This window comes from Columba livia, chromosome 7 (genome assembly GCF_036013475.1).
Source record: "Columba livia isolate bColLiv1 breed racing homer chromosome 7, bColLiv1.pat.W.v2, whole genome shotgun sequence".
NCBI classification, from domain to species: domain Eukaryota; kingdom Metazoa; phylum Chordata; class Aves; order Columbiformes; family Columbidae; genus Columba; species Columba livia.
This window is the reverse complement of record NC_088608.1, coordinates 13324247-13346728: the sequence shown is the minus strand read 5'-3', so window position 1 is coordinate 13346728 and position 22482 is coordinate 13324247. Positions and strand designations below refer to the sequence as shown.

The 22482-nt window shown below is 40.8% G+C and overlaps 1 protein-coding gene across 4 annotated transcripts in view; it reads left to right on the top strand.

The window, feature by feature from the left end:
* Window positions 1-22482, top strand: part of EPB41L5 (erythrocyte membrane protein band 4.1 like 5) — a 59676-nt gene that overhangs the window by 31838 nt on the left and 5356 nt on the right. For 2 of the 4 annotated variants that reach the window (XM_005512340.3, XM_065070613.1), the window contains 11 exons: window positions 28-70; window positions 1165-1280; window positions 11193-11359; window positions 12145-12242; window positions 17308-17436; window positions 18002-18063; window positions 18722-18832; window positions 19391-19484; window positions 20411-20488; window positions 21311-21352; window positions 21743-21876. In XM_005512340.3, the coding sequence (XP_005512397.2) occupies window positions 28-70; window positions 1165-1280; window positions 11193-11359; window positions 12145-12242; window positions 17308-17436; window positions 18002-18063; window positions 18722-18832; window positions 19391-19484; window positions 20411-20488; window positions 21311-21352; window positions 21743-21876 (1074 nt within the window). The remainder of the gene's footprint in view (window positions 1-27; window positions 71-1164; window positions 1281-11192; window positions 11360-12144; window positions 12243-17307; window positions 17437-18001; window positions 18064-18721; window positions 18833-19390; window positions 19485-20410; window positions 20489-21310; window positions 21353-21742; window positions 21877-22482) is intronic. The other 2 variants (XM_065070615.1, XM_065070614.1) reach the window with 2 other exon arrangements.

Here is a 22482-nt window from a genome sequence, read left to right as displayed (position 1 = left end):
CTGATTTACATTCTTTTTGTCTTTTAGTACTGCGAACAATGCTGTTGTCAGCCAAACTAATGGCTCACAGGTGAGGACTCTCATTCTTTCTAAAGGCAGTTTTTGTGTATTTCAACAGATTAGAAGATTTCATTATTCATTATTAAAATCCAGTTATTGAAAGTTGCAAACAGTTAACTACTGAATAGCATGCCAAAAATGGTTACTAATTCACAAGCAGGATAATTGGTTAATTTAACTGGAGTAAGGAAGATACCTCATGCCTCAGTGCTATATAAACGGTACTGTTTATAGATACAGATTTTCATAGGTACACAAAAGTACCTTTGTATGAGAGTTTTTGTCATCCAAAGTGAATTAATTCTATATGCTAAGTAACATTAAAGAAAAAAAGGGTGCAACTCATCAGCACCTATGTTGACTCCTGGTTACAGTATTATTTTCTCTGAAAGATGGGAATGCATCTGCAAATTAAAGAATACATTGTTAGCAAAAAAACCCACAGTGTTTTCTGAGTTCAGGAAGGGAATCAGAGACTTGTCCCTTCAATACTTGTACCCAGAATACCCTGTGTCACTGAAAAGGAACCTTAGTGTGAAGTAACTCTCCTGAGTATCAAAAAAACAGGATTTGGAGTTTGGAAAGACCCTGTCGCACTTTCTGGAGCATTTCAGGTGCTGAGTGCAACAGGAGGGGTCACAAATTGGTGGAAACAGGATTATGGTTTGTTTTAACATTAAAGTGCTCAGTCTCTGCTGATAGACGGATAGATTGCTGCTCTGATCAGCCTTTTGCCTTCTGTGCAAAACGAGGTTTTTTGGGGGAGCAGTTATGTTTCAAATGGCAGTCCAAAGGGCTGCAACCCAAAGGTGCCACTCGTTACTGCAAAGTTACCTACAGAAGGAAAGCATAATTGTGTGAATTTGAAAAGGACACAGCAGGCCATAGCTTTTTACTGAAATCTTTGGGCAGCCTTGTGTTCATTATGATCCCAGTACTAGAAAAGACTGGGCACAGGTATCCAGTGCTGTGGAAGTAATGGAAGAAAACAGCCCTGCTTTAGCTTTGTGCTTAAGGAGAATGTTGATATGTTTTGCTATGTGTAATGTGTCATTGCTTCATGAATGTGTGTATAGTAACTTGGTTTATATTCTGTCTCCAAAGGTCTGGAATGCAAAGCCAAACCTACCTGTTCTAACAGCGGTTCCTACTGCCCCGGTCTTAGTAGAAATAGAAAACCTCCCAAGGAGCCCAGGAACCAGCCAGCAAGACAAGAAGTGGTATGTTCTGCTTTGCTGGGAAATGAATTTTGCTTGCTTATGCATGATTCAGGTGGCTGTTTCTTTATCTTCACTTAAATAGGCTCCTGTCTTTGTATCTTTAGAGTAAGTTGACAGTCAAGTTAGTGATGATGCAGCTGATTTGTTGCTGTTAATGTAGTGTAAGGAGGTGAGGACAGCAGCCTTAGTCACTACCAACCAAAGGAGCTGAAGAAATTATTAAATCAGGAACAGCATTTGCAAGTCTTAGAGAGAGCCAAGTCCTTCTCATTTGCCATAATACTTGTAACCCTTTGCTTGGTATCATGGGGTCCAAGGACTTACCTTGATCCTTAACAAAACGCAGAACCTTGTAAACCAGTATCCTTGTGAATCATCTTTTGAACCTTCTGAAATGGGCAAAGTGATTTTTTTTTTTTTATTATCTTGGGTAGAATGGGAACTTGAGGAAAATAACAGAAGCTGAAGATAAGAGCTTTGGTTTCGTGTAATCAGAGTATTTGGTTTATGGATTGGATGTATTTCAAAGCAAGGATTATTTGAAGATAAATGTACGTATCATTTATCTTTTCTTAATTCTATATTGCAAAGCTATTTCAAAACCAATACTGACATATATCAATGCAGTACTTGTGCACACGTGGTCTTAATTTTTTCAGCTTCTTGTGCATTCAGAGGCAGCGTGGCTTATCCTAGAAAGGTAATTCTGGTTTCTCTGAGGCTCTCCAGGAGCAGAAGTGATGGAACAGCATGACACAAAAGCTCTTATCCAAAGCAATTTCAGCCCTCAAGAGGGAAGGTCCTTTTCCAATTGTTGGGCTTATGAACCTACTTTACTTCAGTATCTCTTAAAAGTAGACGATAACTGTTTCTAACATTGTAATGACAAATGAACTCTAATTTCATAAATCTTATTGATTAAAGACTTTTAATACTATGGATTTTGGATTATAATGGGGATGGTAATTCTGCTTTATGTGTTGCATTTTGTTGAAGTTTCAATCAGAACACGTGATCAATGCTGTTTTTCTTTCTTTTGCCCTTGATTTGTCTAGTATCTGAAATCTGTGCTTGTCTATGGTGAGATCCTGTTGATCGCTCGATTCCTTCCCATGGTGGTGGGTGAAAGGTGGTGGTTTCTTTATTCTTCAGCATTCTCAATGTGGTTTTATTTGTATTATTTTGGTCTCATTGCAAGGTGCGTGCTAGAAACCGGTATTTCCTTTGGTGGAAGTGTTTGATTCTTGCTCCAAACAGCTCTTCTTGGGTATCTGATTCGTGCTAGCGTTCTTGCTGGTATTTGCAATGTTTCTGCTGCATATTGAAATTCCACTGCTTTTGTTCAGAAGCAGAGAAGGCTCTTTAGCCAGTCTTTCAGTTTTGGTCTTGGTACACCTGTTTTAGGATTAAGACCTTTCAGCCTGTCTGTTTTAACACTGTCAAGGAATCTAAGCTTATATCCCAGCTGCCACAGTATGGAGCCTTTCTATAGAAGAGTGTGAGTGGATATAAAAAATACCTCCATGTAACCCAAAACAATATGCCATAAAGAAAATAAGCTTCTTGGCAATTGATACAGTTTATATGTTACGTTTCGTAGAGATGTATCATTATTATTGAAGGCACTTATATCCTGTCCAAGAGATTATAATGTGGTCACTGGAAGTATTGTAATACTGCCTGTTATAAAGGGCAAATCCAGCTGTAGGAAGAAGACGACAGTTTGGAGCGGAGTCAGTGACTGAGCTACATTTTGATTTCCTAGATGGGTAGTGGGGTTAGGTTAATATAATTGCCAGAACATATGTATTTATTGTGGGGGCTGTGATTTGGCTGTTGCGCCTTCAGGTCTTGGTGTCTCAATGCTGCTAACAAGATCTCTGTCCAACTGCTACTGTCTTTAATTGGCCTGTTTCTGCATGAATTATCTTTACTTTCTGTCAGAAAAATAGTCTTCTTTTAAAGAGAGATTGCCAAGGATTGTTGAGAACACCAAAATCTTTTGCACTGGGGATTTTGTAGATGGTTAGATTGGAGGGGTTTAGAAGTCAGGTCCTGACCTCATGAGTTTTTGTACTCCGCTTGGCAGATGCCTGTATTGGCTGCCTCGCAGCTTAGATCCCTTCCTAACATCGATGTTTCCTTTAATTTAAAATGTTAATGCTGCAGCTGCCAACAGCAATTGTGCCAGATTCTACAAAGTGCTTTGCCAGATAGGAGGGATTTTAGTATTTTTATTTTTTTTTCTTTGCTCTATTCCTGTAAAATTGTCAGTACAGGAAAATTGTGCTGGTCTGCATGGTCTGAAAACAGTCTGGAGTGTCAGCTGCAAGGCTGGGAAGCCTAAAACACAGTCCGTGCTTTTCTAAATGTAGTCTTTCCTCGAGAAGCTGGTTCTATGCTAAAACAGAACAAGAAACAAAGGTTTAATAATTTCTTTTCCTTTGTGGAATAAATGGGGCATTTTTTTTCTTGCCGGTGAATGTAGCTTTCACTTAACCATTTAAATTAGAGAAATGGGAAAATAATGTAACCAACTGTTGAGGATTGGATACTTCAGTATTTGTGGGTCACTTCCTCAGCATGTTTCATGAAAAAACACCAAAGCTCCAAATTTACCCATGGGTGACCTTTCTATAAATCTCCTCTCTCTTCTAAAGGAGGACTATTCCCGAGTGTTAATCATTTGCCGCTGTCATGACTCCTGCATGCTTTTCTGCTTCCCTGCCTTAATTCCTGTCACCTTCCCGCGCATGCACTGGCTGCTTGGCTGTTCTGAAACCGGCCTTTCTGGCACGTGAGAAGGTAGAATCCATTTGTTATAGGAATTTCCTTGCTTGAGTACTTTTATGAGAGAGTGCTTTTTTTCCAAGCACATTTTTGATACCTGACTGGACCTTGCATCAGCCTCTCCCAAAACACCTCAGTGAAGGATCCTAGTACAAGACAGACAGCAATTAACAGACCATTGTCCATTTTTAAAAGTCTTTTAAAATTCAACTGTTTTAATTACTTACTTACCCCTGCTGCTTTGAAAATGCTTGTGCCTAAAGCCTTACAGTTTTCTAGCTTAAGGACTCCTGCATAAAAATATTTTTCAAAACGCTGTTTAAAGTGGTGAGTGTTCTCCCCTGCTCCTCTTGGTGCCCAGCATTTCTGTGCTTTTGATATTAAGAATTCAAAATCTAAAATTTATGAACCATTATGCCTTCTTATGCAAAATTATAAAGCAGGTTCTTAGTTTGTGTTGTGACACGTTTTAAAACGGTTCTTTTTCCAACTAAGTTTATGTTAATCAAGTGTAACTACAATCACCTTCTTCAGTAGTGTTTAGCCCCTTAGTCAACTAAATTGCGAATGACTTGTGTGTACTTTGTTTGCTCCTGCTAAGTGATGCTCATTTTTCTGAGCTTCTGTTTCCTTCTCCCATTTTATATCTTGCATTACAATCTGCATTTTCCAGTGAGTTTGAAAACCAGTGTTGCTTATAGATGCTTGTTTCGGGTGTGCATTCAGAGCTGCCACTTAAACCCCTTCAGCTTCCCGCAAATAAAATGCGCGGTGTCCTTGGGAGCTCCGTGCCTCCATCACGTTACTTTTTCCTATCTGTAAAACACATGTGGTTCCTGCTCAGTTTTGTGAAGCGCTTTGAAATATGAAGTGCTTTTCCTTTTGCAAGCGTAAGCAATGCATACATGGGACAGCTTAACCTGTCGTTTCAGACTTCTGCAAAAATGTGCATTATACTGAGCAGAAAAGGGGTTTATTTGACAGTGTTGCCATGTGCACGGATACTTGCATGCTTCTTTCCTTCAGCATGTACCTTCCAGCAATGCCCTTTTCCCTTGCCTTTTTGCACCAACCTTCTCATATTCACCTTTGCTCTACTTTTCCACCCTCTTCCTCATCCACACCTGTGTACTAATTGTGCCCCCTCCCGCTCCCCGATGATCCAGGCCCTTTGATGCTGCGGACCGCTGTCACCGAGGTGGAAACCCGTGGGATGCGTGGGCCCCGCCGAGGACCCGCGCTGCGGACAGACAGAACGCCGCGTTTGTCCATGAGCGCAATGTGAAGAACGCGGGAATGCATAGCGGTGCTGGTACCTACGCTGTGCAAACCACCATGACCAGTCTCTGAGACCTGGGCTGGTCTGGAGCTCCAGGCTGCTTTCTAGCACAGGCTGGAAAATTACGTTTTGAGCTGTCCCTGAGACAAGAACAATGGACCCAAAGCTGACTATAGAAGGGGAAAAAAGCTTTTATTACGAAGGCTCTGCATATCATACTGTTGGTATTTAGTCTTTAAAGAAAATATAACATACAGGCCAGAAGCCATCTGTCACTCTTACATTAAAAAGAGTATATATATATATCTTTTTAATTGTTTTAAGGTTTTTTCTTAATGACTGAAAGTTTGTGGGGTTTTTTTGTTTGGTTGGTTTTTAATCTGGGTTTGACTTTGAGAGAGCCATGCATGAAGTCCAATTTGTAATAAAGCTGCACATGCAACCAGTGGGTTATAATGTGCTTTCAAATATCTTAGGGAAACAGAGGGTGTATCTTCCCCCCTTTTTGAACCATGATTATTTAAAAATATCTAAAATAGATGGTTGATTTGAAAACTATCTTTTTTTTTTTAACAAGTCATCTTCTGAAAAATATTGTTTGGAAATGGAATAGAATTATTTTAATTTTTTAAGAATAAAATTATCAGAATTCCTGAAAAGGCAAAGGGTATTTTTTTTTTCACTTTCTAGATAATTTTCCTTCTTTTTTTTGCTGCTGTGCTCCAGTTGAAATGAAACAGAAATATTTCATCACAAGCACCAGACCTACCATATGATTCATGAGGTTAATTGTTAAGTCAGAGGTTAAGACTCCAGCTTCTTGGCTCACTGGTGTTCTTGGCGCCCTTTAACAACATGAAGAACTACCTTTACCCTGGAACGCACTGTGTTTTCACGTGTTTTCTGAAGTTAGCTGCTTTTAAGTTGCAATATTTGTTTCCTATTAAAAAAAAAAGGTGGGGGGAGGAGGGATAAAATTAACTTGTATTTGGATTTTAAGATAAAGTGTTTGAATGATTTTCAAATTGTTTGAATAATTTTCAAATTGCCACAGAACCCAGAAATTCAAAAGCATTGTTTTCAGATATCCAGCCCTGAAGAACCAAGAAAGTCAGTTTCAGTCCGGACATAACTTGGTATTGCCTGAGTTGTTTTGTTCTCACCTTTGCCTCTGACAGGGGGAAAGAGATTGCTGATGTGGTATGAGCCTCTATTTTACAAGTCTGTGTAAAAGAAAGGAAAGATTTGAAAGCTACGTATTGAAGATCTGTGGGATCTACAGCCGTGATTAGAGCAATCTGTTGTCCTTTTTTTTTATTTTTAGAATGTACAAGGTGGATGTTAAACCTCTGGAGCAAAGAAAACCTCTTTGTTTCTTTATTATTTGTAAAGTTGTGTAGAAATATGCAAAGGAAAAACAGGTGTTTTAACTTCAAAATTTCATGTAATTTCTGTGTAGGTGAGGGAGAAGAAGCCACTAATTTGAGTGGAGGAATTTGGAATAGTCTTGTATTTAAAATGCAAGAACATTGTTGCAATAACAAGTCAGTCTTTTATTGCAGAGTTTTAACTTCAGATGTGCTCATGTAGGTAGTGGCTGCTCCTTGGGTATCAGAAGTTTTGTGTAGCTGTCATAGAATTCATGAATAATTGAGTTTGGAAGACATGTCTGGAGATCACTGTGTCCATCCCCATGCTCAAGGCAAGGTTTAGTAGAGCAGGTTGCTCAGGACAATGCCAGCCAGGTTTTGAGTATCTCCAAGGACGGAGACTTCACACCCTCTCTGAGCAACCTGTTCTGGTGTTTGACCATCCTCACAGCCAAAAAGGTGGGGTTTTTTTATTGTGTTTAAGTGGAATCTCCTGTATTTCAGTTTGTGCCCATTGCTGCTTGTCCTGTCTCTGGGCTCGCTTGAGAAGAGTCTGGGTGTTGCCTTTTCTCCCCCAGGCAGGTTTTTATACATATTGGTGAGATCCTCCTGAGCTTTCTCTTCTCCAGGCTGAGCAGTCCCAGCTCTCCCAGCCTCCCCTCCTATGTCAGATGCTCCAGACCCTTTATTGTCTTTATGGCCCTTTGCTGAGAATTATTATCCTGAATTCCACTAGGGCAAACAACAGCTCTCAATAGCAGATGGAGAAATTCTACCACACTCATGCCAACAACACCCAGCTGCACTTTTACAGGGACAGGGCATGAGCTCTAGGAATGGCGCCGAGGAAACACATGGATGTGTTTCCAAACAGTGTGGTGGTGATATATCTTTGCTTAACATCCACCCAGGTTCTGCAGCCAGAACCTTTTCCTAAGGGTGTTTTTTTTCTTTTCCTGTAGTTGTTGACTTGCCTACATTAGGCCATGTCCGTATTCGGAATTACCTTTGAACAAATGGGGGACAGAAGAAGTCCTCACTTTAAAAGGAGAAGGACGTTGTTTGTTTGTTTGTTTCTGAATATTTTGCCTTTTTGGTTTAGGAAAAAAATCTGAAAAGCTGACAGGCTTAAATTTGTTACTTTTCTTACCTTGAGATACAGCATTGAATGCCCCAAAATAAAGGAAATTAACAAAGAATTTAATACTATTTTACTTCCTTGTGGAGTCAGTGTGAGAAACTGTTCTGTGTCACTGCCAGTTTGAAAACAATAAGTGAGTGCTCCATGCTGTTTAAAGTTAGATTACTTGCAAAAGTTGCAGCAGGCTTGGATAGTTACTGTATTTTGCAGATTGTATTCCACAAACTAGAATGAAGTCTTGTTTTGCTTTTCAACTAGGAAATTTAAAAAAAAAAAATCCTACCCTTTGTAAGTGACAGCTTTGTCAGTCACTTTATGCATATGCTGTATGGTACCTACTAATATCAATATATTTGTCAGGCAAAAAGAAGAAATAAGACAGTAGCTAACTCCCTTAACTGTGGGAGTTCCCTGAGCATGTAACAACCTTTGTGTGATTTATTAGTGGGATGACAAATCTTTCCATGCAGTAAAAACCCTTGATTGTTCCTTTATTCTTAATTATTTGTACGGCTTGAACTCCTGGTATCATTCATCAGCTTTTCCATCAGAATATTTCTTAAAATGTGCTCGTAGAAGTTGATTCTGAAGACATAAAGCCTGGTACTTCCTATTATGAAAAGTTCAAGTATCCCTTTGTATGTGACTGAGTACAGAAATGTGGAAAGCTAATGCCTGTTTCATTCTTGAGCACCGCACACGGACTGTCCTAGAAGCCTTCCTTTTCCTGGGAAGCCTTTGATTATTTCTGTTGTGATTGGCATGACACTTCATCAGTGTTTTATTATAAGAGAAGTCAGAAATTCTGTGCAGTGATGAAAATAATATCTTGTGCTTTCTACTTTCCATAGTCTGGCTGTTTATGAAGCTCGCGTGGGAGACTTCCCACTGATGCTTTGAAGAGGGTGAAGAATCTGGGTGGCCTCAAACAATTTTCTGTTCTTTGAGGAGCTCGTCTTTTGTGCCTGCAAAGTCCAGTCTCCCTAGTATGACTTTCTTCTTGTGACTGCCTATCTCAGGGAGGCCGAGTAGGTGTTTCAGTGGGTCTAAAGGCAAAATGGGGTCAATTCCTATGTGAATCTTGGCTTAGGAGGCTTCTCTAGAGTTTGCCTAAAATTCCTTTGGTCTCCCTGAGGCCCTGCTGTGATGCAGGGCTGAAGCTGCGGGGGCTGCCTCCCGTTGAACTTGCTGCCTCAGCCAGTCCTCCATCCCATGGCACAGATGGCAATAAGATTTTCTATAAACTTTCCTCACCTTAATGTAAGTAGTACGCTGCTTTTGGAGCAACACTAGACATTGAGTATGCCATTTGAATATGCCACCAGATTTCAGGACTGCCCTTAACTCTAGTGGGCAGGTTTTTGAATCAGCTCTCGTGTCTGTCTAGTAAATGTTGCTGCAGTTGTCATGGCGGGGGGACAGCTAGGGTAATTACCCTAGCAATTTTCTAATGAAGATAAATTTCATTTTTCACCGATTTTCTCTTCGCTGTGCTGCAATGCTAAGAAAAGCATTAGAAGATTACTGTGCAAAGAAGTGCTACAAGTGCTTTAGATCACCTGCCTTATGTGGAGTTCATAGGAGCTTATATCTGGTTCCATCAGCATCTCTGTACTGCAGGCAAAGTCTGAACTTCCTGTGCTGGTTGTCATGTTAAACATTTGGGAGGCTATTTACAGAAAACTGTCAGAAAATAGAAAGAAGTGAAGTGAAGCTTCATGTGAAGATTGTAAAACATTTTCTCTGATGTGCATAGGCATCCTCTGATGATAAGGTATGGGATTCAGCCTCTTTTCTTTGTTGCTCTTAAGTGGAAGAGCATCTATTCTTGCCTATTATTTCTAATAATTGAAGTTCTCTGTATCCATCAATCCCCCTTTGCAGAGCAGTCTGCTGCTTGCCATTTCCAATTAGTGGTCCACACAGAGGCTGTGCAATAGGTTGAAAATTTCCTGTTATTTCATTTGCTAGCACCTTCTTTTTCCAGCGCTTAAGAGAATCAAGCAAGTGACCTCAGTTTGCCTCACAACAATTAATTGTCTTAAGATGATTTGTACATTATTAGCACTAAAACGATGATATCCTGTAATCTGTTTCAGAGGTATATATTTAACATTGGAAAGATTCTTTTGGGTGCTTGAGTGAGAAGGAGGAGTTTTTTCCTGGAGCCTGTAGTGGTGACACAGGGCTGCTTCCAAATTCCAGGGGCTGGGGGGGGAGTTAAGGGGCACAAACCCAGCAGTGATAAGGGAGAAGCTGGTCTGAACTGTCAAGTAGGAATTGTCTATGTGTGTGAAAGGGTGAAGTCTATTGTGATGAATAACTTGCTTGGTATCCTTGTTCTCGCTTTTGGGAGAGGACATTCAAAAGTGATAGTTTCTTCTTCTTAAACAAATATTGCAACCAAACAATGTGTGATTGTTGATTGAAACGGGTGACAATCCAAGTACAGTTTTGTGCACGGGGTGTCTGGTTCACTGTCGTGCTCTGCAGCAGCAGTTCTTTCCCTGTTCGTTCGTTTGCTGCTGGGATAGCTTTAATTGCTCCTGAACTTTGAAGAGACGGGTGAGATTCCTGACTTTGCACAATATAAGCACCATAATATAACTTCTGGTTTTGTAATTTTTTTTTTCTATTTTCATTGTAAATACAAACAGTAGGACACAATAAAGAGGAGATGTTTAATGGAAACATTAGAAAGCAAAGGAGGTGAAACAAGCGATCCTAGCAGTGTACAGAATATATGCTGTGGTTCACTTAAAATGTGACTGCTCAGGTTTCATTCATATCTCTGCCCAAGTTAATAAAACTGAAAGTAGTGATATGTATGCGTAACCATAACATAGTGTCAGTGTGGTGCACCCTCCTGCTCACAAGTGTTGGATGAAGTGCTGTACAAATAGCCTTTTGTGAACAGTATCAACTTCACTCTTTCTACTCTTCTTTCCCACCTGTAAAAATCATAACACGTACCTTAAGTTTGTTAGAAAAATTTCAGATGTTCATTCCAAAAAGCAAATTTAATGAGTAAAATCTTCCCTCCTTCTCCCTTCACTTTTTCCAATGCTATGTGATAAAGCAGCATACAATGTGGACCTGCTCTGTGATGTAATCAGTTCTTCTACAGACATGAAATATTCTTTTTTAATTTTTTTTTTAAACTCACAAAAAGCCAATGTGTATTCGTTACCTGAAGCAATTTTAACAGAATGTGTCTGATCACCAGAAGATAGCTTGAAGAAGGACATTGCATGTGTTAAAGCTTTTTTTGTGTTACAGAAAGAATGGTAACATGCTTCTGCGTATCTCTGCCCATCTTTCTGCCCCGGCAGTGTACCCCTTGTTGATCTGCTAGACAGCACAGAGCTGCCAGAAACTTGTGTTGATGATGCCGCGGGCCGTCCAGTCGTTGGCTTGGCAACGGGAGATTCGGAAGAGGCTGTTAGTTGCCCTCATCCTGGCACAAAGGAAGCTGCTGCTGAAAAAGCAGACTCTGATCGTAAGCAAACTTAGAGATTTTTCCCTATAATCATGACATGTGAGGTCAAAGTTGACTGATTACATTGTTATGAGGTTGTTTTCTTACAAAAACCCAGATGTATTTTAGAGAGCTCCCTTAGATTACATGCAGAATGGTAGTTTTACCCCCACCACTGCAGTATTATGAATTAGTGCATTTAGGAATTCAGTGTAAGGTTTCCACCAAAATGTTAACAAATCGTTTTCAAGGAGAGTCTGTTTCACAATCAGTCTTCCATCTGTGAAATTTCTAATATTGCTGTCAGTGTATCTACTGAACTGTCCTTAACTGCTTCCAAGAGCTGCCTTTTTATTTTATTTTACTGTATTACCGTAATTTGCCACCAGTTTTTCAAGAACTCTATAAGATGTCGTCATGACTTTGAGTCATGCAGTTTGAGACAACAATGTAAGTCAGCTCTCCCCATTTCAGCTGGAGGCAGTTTATTACCAAGGACAAAGGTACAAGGGAAAAGTCACAGGTTTTTATGGGATCTGACTTCAGCCACAAAGACTGAAGTGCAACCATCTGAGCGATTACCTCTTCCTGCTTCTCTCACTGCGAGGGTGGCTGGTAAATGAACTTGCAGGAGTGCAGAGTGTTGTGATTCAGTACATAGAGCGGAGCAAGAGGCTTCCCTCCATCCTAGTGCCTTTCCCCACAACTTTAAAATCATATAATTCACGTTCAGGAAGAATGCAAGTTACAAGTCAAATAATTCCACCGTGACATTAGCAAGATGATATATTTTCTGTCTTTTTCAGCATTCGAAGACACATTCCTAAAGCTGAGACAGCAGCTGGAGACAGAGCGCAACAGCCCGGTGCCAGCTGAGCGTCCCAACATAAACATAAACATGCAGGTACTTGGGCTTCATCCCTCCTGGCAGAGCCACTGAGTGCTCTTCAGATCAGTCTGAAGAGTCTTCTGCTTGCCTTGGTCTGTTTGCAGGATTTTTTAAGAATATGAGTGAGTAAAGGGGACAGTAAAGAAAATACAAATGCTTTGTAATGTAGAAACTTGTGTGTGATGGGGCAGCGAGGTAAGGTTGAGGGGCAGAGGTCCATGTGCGTGTATGCAGACTGCAGCCTGGTGACATTTTCTGGGGTCAATGGGAGCAAAAGGCATAAATGCTTGAAATGTGCCTCTGTGGTCTTTATCTGTAGGTTACAGTGGTTTATAGTTCTCCCTCTTTTTTGAGGGGTTGAGTTGCCTTCAGTAACCCTCACAGAATGTTGTTTTGATGTTTTGTTTTGAGAAAAGTTTGCTTGTGATCCATCCCTCCCATTAAGTCACCAGTTTTTACCGACTCTCTAAAGCAGGTGTTAGTGCTGCGTGTGTTTACACGAAGAGGTGTGATGTGATTTGATTTAGTGCTCTCAGAAACCCTTTTGAGCAAATCAGGCTGCATTTCCATGGGCAGCTGAGCCAGAGAGTAAGCTTCAGTGCCTTGAGCAGGGCCAGGGCTCTCTTGCCTCTCACTCCTCTTTGCTCTTCCTTCCCTCTCTCCTGTCACCTCCAGGAATCATTGCATGTTTCGGTGAACCATTGTAATCTACAAAATTACAAACAAACAAAAAAAATTACTTTGAACTTTTTTTTGAAGTTGTTGAATAAGCTCATGGAGGGGGTCAAATAAACGCCAGAGCTGTAGTGAAATAAGTAGTGTTGCTAGCAGGGGTGGAAAGGACAGGATCTTCCCATACAACAGCAATGAACTTTCAGAGATTCACTGGTTATCAGACAACTGCACCCATGCAGGATATCCTTTTTTTAATGAGCTTCAAAAAAATTGGAATTTAGGTTTGCCTCCAAGTTTGCCTGTAAATAAATCATATGTTTATAAATGAAAAAAAAGACAAAAAGACAACTTACTCTGCTTCCTTTGTGTTAGGAATTTGGGTGCTTGATTGCATTTTGAAGAAGCAGAGAAACACCTGGCAGTGTTCTCTCTCTACAACCATCCTTTGCAGAGAGGCCTGAGGATTTATCCGAATTCCAGTGAAGCAGCTGTGATTTTTCTTTCTCCCTCAATAGTAAAATGAACCAGGTGCCAAGAGAGGTGTTTAGCAGTATATGTTTGGGCTAAGCCCATTGCTGAGCGTGTGTTCCCCTGCTCTGTGTGAGGGAGGGCTGCTGCTTGGGTACCCTGGGTGCTGCATGCTGTTCTGCTCCTGTCCCCTTTAAGGTCTGTTGTCAGGGATGCCTTGTGCAGTACCTCTGCTTGGTGAGTGCGTTACCAAGATTACCAAGTCTCTAAGAAGATTAGTCAGTAGCCTGTAGGTCCTGCTGTGCTGAAACGCTGCCTCTGTATAAACTAAAGCAAATGAACACAGCTTATTTCAGAATATTTTTGCCTGTTGAGCTCTGCTTTAGTTCAGAAGAGAGGGGAAAAAAACCAAAACATTGAATTGGTTCGATGGAGAGAATGGAGCGAAAGTGTCTTAGTGGTTTTTGAGTTGTGTCTGATGCATAGTAAGCGAGATAAGATTTCTGTAATGAGCTAATCTAACAGCAGCTGCCAATGCAGTACAGTCAGCTGTCCAGCTGCTGTCTTGTGAGGTGCTGAGTAACTTTGGATATTAGAGGTTACAGATACTGGGGTGATAATAACTTGATTAGAGAGAAAGAACATCTACATAACTGAGAAATACATGATGTGTGGATCGTGTGTCAATGTGATTCTTTGAGTAAAACAGACTTCAGCTTCCAAGAAGGATGTGCAAACTGTATTGCAAAAATGTAAGAGTAGATCGTCAGTGGTTTTCCTCAGATAGAAAAGACGGAATAAAGCTTTTCAGTCTATGATGTAGCTTACCAAGAAATTACTTGAGAGTGTTTGTTTAAAAAGCTGGACAAAGATTAGGGACTGTATATTATGAATTCTGTATGCCTCAAATTGCAAAGACATGTAGATAACAGTAGCATGAAATGAGTACCCCCAGTTGTGGTAAAAGATGAAGATTAATGGTTTGGAAATGAGTCCTGAAAAGAGTGACCTAAGAAAAAAACACTTTATTTCCTGCTTTTGAAGCACTTTGTTATAAAAAGTACCTATTGGCTCTCCTCCTGCACTTAGTTCTGCTCTTAATCTACTTGTAAAAGAGGCATTTGTGGCATCTGGTTCTGACTGAACCAAATGGAACTGCAGTGTATACACTAAAACCTTGCAATGAGCTTGGATCCTGGAGCTTGCCTTTACAATACTTGAGATGAACACAGAGTTCCAGTGACCTATCTGAAACTGTGTGATAGCAAATTTCAGCATGTCTCATCTCCCTGAAGTTTTACCAGTGCATGAGATACCTACCTATGTAGAAGCAGTTATAGCACACAAAAGGTTTGGTAAAAAGCCTGGGGGAAAAGCATTAGTTTGCTGCTTATGAAGGCAGATCTGCATCCTGAGGTTTGTAAGTGACGCTGTCAAATGCCAATGGACTGCTCACTTCAGCTTTGTTAATTAAATATTTTCAACTGTTTTCTGTGAGGGTCAGAGATTGCCAGCTAGCATCATCATTACATAATTCTGTACTTCCAATCAATCAGTCTTGATTGATTTCTTTGCTAGGGAAATATTTATCTTGCCATCTCTGTTCTTTTAGAGAAAAGGAGAAATCTTTACAGAATGAGAACTGGGAAGGGGGAATGAATGGCTTCATTCTTCACCACTGCTCCCTGCCAAAATCTGCTGGGATGGAAGAATGCGACTTTGTCCTTTCCCAGCTTTCACTAGTGCAGTGACCAGATCTGACAAAGAGAACAAATAGCTCTTAAATACACCGGTGCTTGCCTTTCATCAGCTTTTGAAGTGAAATGAACGATAAAAAGTTCACCCTTTGCCATGTCCAAATCTGCTCCAGAGTCAGAAATGCAAGGATGTGAGGGTTTTCTTTTTCTGAATTCGTTGTGATCTGTGAACAAATAGAAGTTGCTCCAAAATGTGCCTGTGTTAGACTCCATCTCCCTGCACAAAGTGATTTCCAGTGGCGCCAGGAACGCTGCTCAGAAGCACAAAGCTTGGGGATCGCACGCCCCGCTGCTGCCGTTCATCTTTCCTTCCCATCCCGCATCGCTGCCTAGCTCCGTGTTTTCATTGAAGAGTAAAGTACAAATACAGGTTGTCTAGTACATGGAAACAATAAACATTCATAATGAGCTAAAATACGGACAAATCCCAGCAGCTTTACTGTTTTATGTGAACAACTGAAGTGTCTTATAAGTTAGACATCTTGAGGCGTTATCAGGTGCCAGATGCTTTCCCCTCTAGCTATATGCTTTTTCCATAAAATAAAAACACCACTGTTTTTTTCAATCACAAAATAGAAAGTATTGAGAAAAAATGTCTTTAATATTGATGGAAATATTTTCTTGGTGGTGTAGAACTTACACTTGCTTGCATTAAAATATTTCTTAATAGTACTAATCTTTTGAAAAGTTTGGAATATAATTGCTAATAGACTAGAGTGACCTAGTCTAACTGGTTGTTCGAGTGAAGGAAGATGAGAGGGAAGTTAAGCCACAAAATGGTGCTTAAAGCACCAGTGTACTCACGTGCTCAGTTAAAATAGCCAAATGTACAGCATCCTGTTCAGTGAGGTCCAGCGTGAGGATTTAGAGATTGTCACAGTTGGGTACTGTGATGATGATGATTATTATTATTTCAGTTTTAACTCCAGACTTTTGGCAATTCCAGGAGCTTCTTGAAAATACAACCACTTAAATGTTTAATACTTTATTGTTTTGTTAGTCTTCATGAATTATGTTAATTTGCATCTCCTAGTGTCTGGTAGCAGTAGTCATTAGTAACACTGGTGGTTGTTCCTCATACCTTTTTGTGTTGACAGTGACCCCTGAAGATTTTGCAAAATTCTGTATTCAGTGCTGACTGGGGTCAAGATTTTAAAATGGGTTCTTTAGGTAGTCTTCTAAGTTCCCATGCAGATGCCTCAAAACATGATTCAGAGGGAGACAAGAAAATGTTTTTTACCTCCCTGAAGACCTAATAACCTGAAAGTTTTCACTAATATTTCCAGTTAATAAATTCTGTGAATAAAGAAAAAGCTAAAGGAGAGCTGGTGCGGGCATAGGTGTGCACCTTGTTTTGAACTTCTGCCCCCCTCTGTCTGTCCATGCACTGGGCATCGCTCCTCTGGCCCTGCCGCAGTCCCTGCACTCAGGGTGCAGTGGGGTTGTCCCTGCTGCGGAAGGCAGAGCCTGAGGGGGCAGCCCGGGTGGCGGATGGCAAGGACTGCGAGGCTCTGTCTCCCTCTGCTGAGCTCTACCCTGAGAAGAAAGGTCACCAGGTTTAGTTTCCACTCAGTTAATTAAATTCTGTCACTAGTCAAATAGCAATTATTAGATTGAATGCTTAATTAACATTTTTTATCATTAAGAAATGCAGCTCACATAATGCAATATACTGTAGTGAAAGGTTTCGTATTTTTAATTGTTTTACGTATCTGGTTGCCAGTTTGCTCTGATAGAGTCAGCTATGGGGGAGGTAGCTAACAGCACATTAAACTGTTGTTCTAATTTATAAGTGCATTCTAAGATCAAAATAATCTCAACTTTGCATTTGAGAGTAAATTATCAACTTATAGTTATGCTATACTGATATAATACGCTGGTTGCTATATTGATCTATCAGTAAACCAGGCTGCAAATTTAGGGTCTGTTTTACTTGTTGCATGCTGGATTTTCAGCGCGGTGCTTTGCATCTCCACTTGTAAGCATCGTGCTTTTTTTTACTTTATGTTTTGTTGTGACTTTACAACTGCATTTCAAAACAAAGGAAGAAATAGCCTTTTCATTTCACTGTAAATCTGCTGACTTTCAGAGCCTTGTTGTTATTTAGAGATGTTAATAAACTTCAGCCCAGACTTTTCCATGTGGGAACTGCTGCTAATGAAGATTTTTTCCATGTCTAGGATGAAGTGGTAAAGTTGACAGATAAATGTCTTAAGAATGCAATTGAGAGCCCAGTCGCAGCAGCAACGTGGCTTCCAGCAGATATGAAAAGCAATATCCTGAAGGCCCAGGCAGAAGCAGGGCACAAGGTGAATGCTCAGCTGAGAGTGGTTGTGACATTTCTTGAATGTTTTTATTTCCCTTCAGTTGCCTGGTGTTGGAGAAGGTGCCTTGCAGGTACAGGTTCTCCAAGAGCCAAAGTCCAGAGTAGAATGAAAGAGCCTTTCAGCCTTCCTTCATGATAATAGTCATCCAGTACTGGAATGGTTGTCCTAGGAGGAATCTCCATCCTTGATGATACTGAACATGGAGCTGAACAAGGCCCTTAATAAGGCCTGGTTTGAGTGGTGACTGAGCCAGATAACCTCCAGGGGTTGCCTTCTAACCAAGAAATTATTCTGTGACTAAGGCTATGCTTCTAGAATGTTCTACTAAATTTTATAGCAAATAATGGTTTTTATTTGGCTATGTTTGTGAATTATTTTTGCACTGAAGTTTTCACATAGGATTGATTTTTCGAGTCCCTGAGCAGTAGATGAACAACACACTTTCATGCTGGGAGGGAGCCACTCAGCTCTTCTGTGGATCTCAGAACTGACACAAGATGGAAACAGGTGTCAGAAATGTATATCTTCATTCATTTTTTCCTCTCAGGTCATAAGAGAAGACAGCCTGACAGGTGTCAAGAATTCCAATATTCAGGATGCTGCTGCCAGGTACTGAACAGTTTTGGAAGAAACATGTGATCTTGTTACCCAAGTACAGCACTGAGTGCTGTACAGTTCAGTGTGGCCTTTCAGTGGCTTGGTGATCATTGCATTTTACCTTGTGATAGCGTAGCTTGACCTGGTGAGTGTGAAGTGTCTTTAAAATGAAAACCAGCAAGCAGCACAGTTGCTAAGTTTTGTTATATACAAGGTAATCCAGATACTCTGTATTCTCCCATACTTTAATTTGATAGACATTGTTCTAACAGCAGCTTCAATCACTGCAGTTATTTCTGACCCACAAACAACTTCATTGTGGGGAGAGGGGTTGGGTCTGCTTACAGAAGCTGTTTTCTAGTGGAGAAAAAAATTTGTATACAAAAACCTGACACTGACAGTTGATTTCTTAAGAACTACTGAATTTCAAATGAGTGCTAATACCAGTGGGATTTCAGGCATTGGAAAAGTTAATGGGTTACGGCATGTAATCTCTCGACCATTCGTGAATATGAGCATGTATCAGACCTCAAAGAGCACATGGGGATATTGAATAAAATGTACATCTAGCAATCTCCAAAATACGCTGTAACAACTGACTCACTGAGAGCTTTCTGTGGAATATTGTACCTGTTTATTATTTTGTGTTATTTTTGTTGTTTTGTGCCAGGAACATTCTCCCATTAGGGAAAACACAGAGTAGTTCCCCAGCAACCAGTCCAGTATTTCAAGACCCGAGAGAGCTGCTGAAAGCAATCCCTGCCTCAAACACCTTTGTTCTGTAAGTGATTCAGGAAAAACGTGTTTCTGGGGTAAGGGAACCATGTGGAGATTATCATGAGCATGTCTGAAAAGTTGAGGAACAGTTGCTGAGCAGTTAGGCTACATCTAACTGAGCAGGTTTACCGATGCATCTTTAATTACTGTTGCAGGAGGTAATCAGCATAGGCCGGGCCTCAGGGTGAGGATCCTAGCAAGCAGCAAGCAAATCTCTCTCATCTTCTGAAACAGCTGAAATATCTGATGTCTTGCTGCCGCTGTCTCTGAAGAGGAAGATAAGAGGATGGCAGGGAAGGCTTCAGGCGAATTAGAAACAAGGGCTGAAGATCCTTTGAGACAGAAGATACTGATACGGTCAGGTCTCTACATAGCTGTAGCTGAAACTAGGAAAGGGAGCAGTAATCTGCAGAGGTTGGAAGGCATTTACTTCGACAAACACACAAACATTTGTCTTCTGTCTGCCTCACATGGAACTGGTGTCGAGTTTTTGGGTTGAGCTTTCAGGGAAGCAGCACTGTGTTTCAGGCAGTGTGTTGATGAGAATGTTTTCTCCTTTCAGGAATGCATTAAATGAGGACAAGGCTGCCTCTAACCATGAGGACCTGCTGATTCCAGCTAATCTGGCTCCAGCTGAGGAAGCTGCTGTTTCAAAGGTATCGCCACCTGCCAGCTTGGAAGGTTTCTGTGTGTCACGTTCTGAGCTACTGGTGCCTCCAGGCAAGCAGAGCACACCTTGCTACGTGCCTCCCATAACTCAGTGAATACCCGTCATTGCTGAATGCCAGAGAGCGCTTTCTGGAGCAGGCTGGGACACTGTGCAGATCTCTCCAGAGGCCGTTTCTGGGTGTCCTTCCAGGTTCTTTGCCGGACACTTATTTTTCAAAATTGATAGTTCTCACACCAGTGGGGATCTCCTGCCATCCCAATGAGGAAAGAGGTGACAGGCGTGAAATTCTGACATAGGCAATTCCTATCAAAAGAACTCCAGAGGGGAAAGTTTAAAGTGAAATGTTTATTGGTTGTATTCTGGTTGCCTTAAGGATCAGATAATTTTTAACTGGACTTCATGAAATGCACATAGTAATTCGGGGTCAGCTCTCCTTTGCCCCCTCCAAAATAAAAGAGGAGTCTAACACTGGACTCTGCTGTTGCTGCAGCAGACTCAGGGGTTATTCTGGATCACTAAAGCACCATGGCCTTTAGCTTTTGTCCCTCTAAACCAGCATTATGTAGTTGATCCCACTGAATAATTATCAGTCTCATCTTCTGAGTTGAAATACTCAGCTCCCAGACCGTGCCGACCACCTTGTTGGATGGCGCGGTGCCCCGTCTTCACACAGGGGAGTGGGACAGTTTCACAGCTCACGTTGCAGTGACTTTGTTTCCAGTACGCTAATGAGAATAAGTGAAATGAAAAGGCTATTAAAAAAGGTCTCATGGGAAGGTTTGTGAAAACAGACCTGATAAACAGTGGTGTTCATTAAGGATACTGCTCTGTAATTTGGGAAGCCTCTAGAGTATTCAGGAGACCTATCTGGTTACTACTGGCAATTCAATTCAAAACTGATTTATTCCATAGAGCACTCCAGATGACCAGGACGTTTCCTTTACATCATTGACAGAGAATCTAATTGACTTTACAGAAGCCACACCTCGGGTAAATGTATTTAAAAACCAAACTTCTTCCTTCACACACGTACAGTGGTTTTTACACAAACTCTCCTCTGGCTTTAGTATTTGTCCACCAGGCTTGGATCTCCCGCAGTAAAGTGACGTGGTGATTGTCGTGGATCCCTGCGTAGATGTCCCCTCCATGAAGGGTGGCTGGCGTAGGGCTGTAGATCCTGCTGTTTTGTCATGGAAGTGAAGGAACCTGAAGAGTTGACTTGTATCTGTGCCGCAAGGGCCTGTGGTCTTATTTTAGTATACCCGCAAGTGTCAGCCTGCTTCTCAGGCTTTTGGGTATATATACTACTTCGGAAATTATATGTAAATGTGTATATACACACACAGACATATATATTTATATATATATATAATAAATACTTGAAAATAAATTTCTAATACAAATCAACCCTTTTATATAGATAAAAAAAATCTCTTGTAATCTGTGCCAGCAAAAAAGGAGTTAAGTTGCATGCATCAAAAAACGGGGGGAGGAGTAGGACCTTTAACCTGTTCACAGAAGTGCACCCTTGGTTAACTTCATCCACAAAGCAGAAAAAAAAAGTGGGTTCACTTGCCTTTTGGAAGGGAGCACCGTGCTGAACCTGCAACAGTGCGTGTCGGTGAGGGAGCGGGTGGGAGCTGCGGGCTGTGCGGGGCCATTTGCCTTTTGGTGTGAGATCACATCGTCTGCAGTGGTTCGAACACTGGCAATGGACAAATACCCAGGATCAGTTTGGGAGGCAATATTGTTTCAAGAATGTTCTCAGCTACTTCTAACCTTTTCTAATGAGCGTTTGTTTGCTTTTTGTAGGTGTCTTCCCAGCCCATGATTACACCGAGGTGGTTAGTGCCAGTGAGTTATCTGACTGTTCCTTAACAATGAAAGAAAATAAAAAAGAAAGCTCTTGTCATGGTTAAGAAACAGGAGCTCGAGTAAAATATAATAATTTGTAATAATTTGAAGGCCCAGAAAATAATGTACAAGACCAAAAATAAGGCAAATTAATTCAGCTGGAGTAAATCAAGCAACATAAATATCCTGTTAATACTTAAACTTTTTTTTTGCTGTGTTACATTCTGACTAAATGCCGTAAAGTTCAAGAACCTTGTGCTTACCAAAACCCACCCTGGAACTTGATGAATCTTAGTTTTTACTGTTATAAGTAAATCACATTGAAAAATTAGCTTGTCTTGCCATGACAGTTTTTTATTTCAGTTTCCTTTTATGTTCTCTGCAATTCAGACTGGACTGATTTCCAATGGGCCTTTGGGAAATGACGTTGCCTTGGCCCTGAAGGCAGAGAGAGGCAGCACGGAGGTTCTGTTGGCGGCAGCGGGTTTGCCACCATCCCAGCAGACGGCTGATGTCCCTGCGAGGTAAGGGCTCCTCAGCACTCACTTGAAAAGTGTCCGTGGAGTGCAAGGGCAGTATGTGCTCTTAACTACTTCCACTTAAATTGCTAAGAGTTGTTATTTAGACACAGTGCCTTGTTTTGCTGGGCTTATAAACTATCGTTCTGTCTCACTTTGTAGCGTTTGAAGTCTTATAAATAGACACAGCAGCTGATGTGTGTACATTTTTACATAACGTTGTTTGAAGGGTAAGAAAACATTTTTTAATTCAAGTAAGTAAAGGAACAAAGCATACAAATTTGGCTGGAGTTGGAGGCAAACCTGATGTTATTATAAGTGCTATAAAATCAATTAATGGATTTTAATTATCATTTCACTTCAGTTTCTTTCTGTATATGGTAACATGTTTTAGTACTGGAGTAAAATTATGGTACAGATGAATTTTCTGAGAAATCTTTTTACAGTGTTCTAGTACCTGCAAAGGGATTGGCAGGGGTGTTGGGGATGTCCCCCAGTTGTTTCCAAGCTGTAAGGAAGTCAGTGAACAGCATCTGTAGAAACTTTCCATCTTGCTATTCTGTTCTGCTGTGCCAGTGAGGCAGAACAATGACTGCGATGATCAGGCCTTCC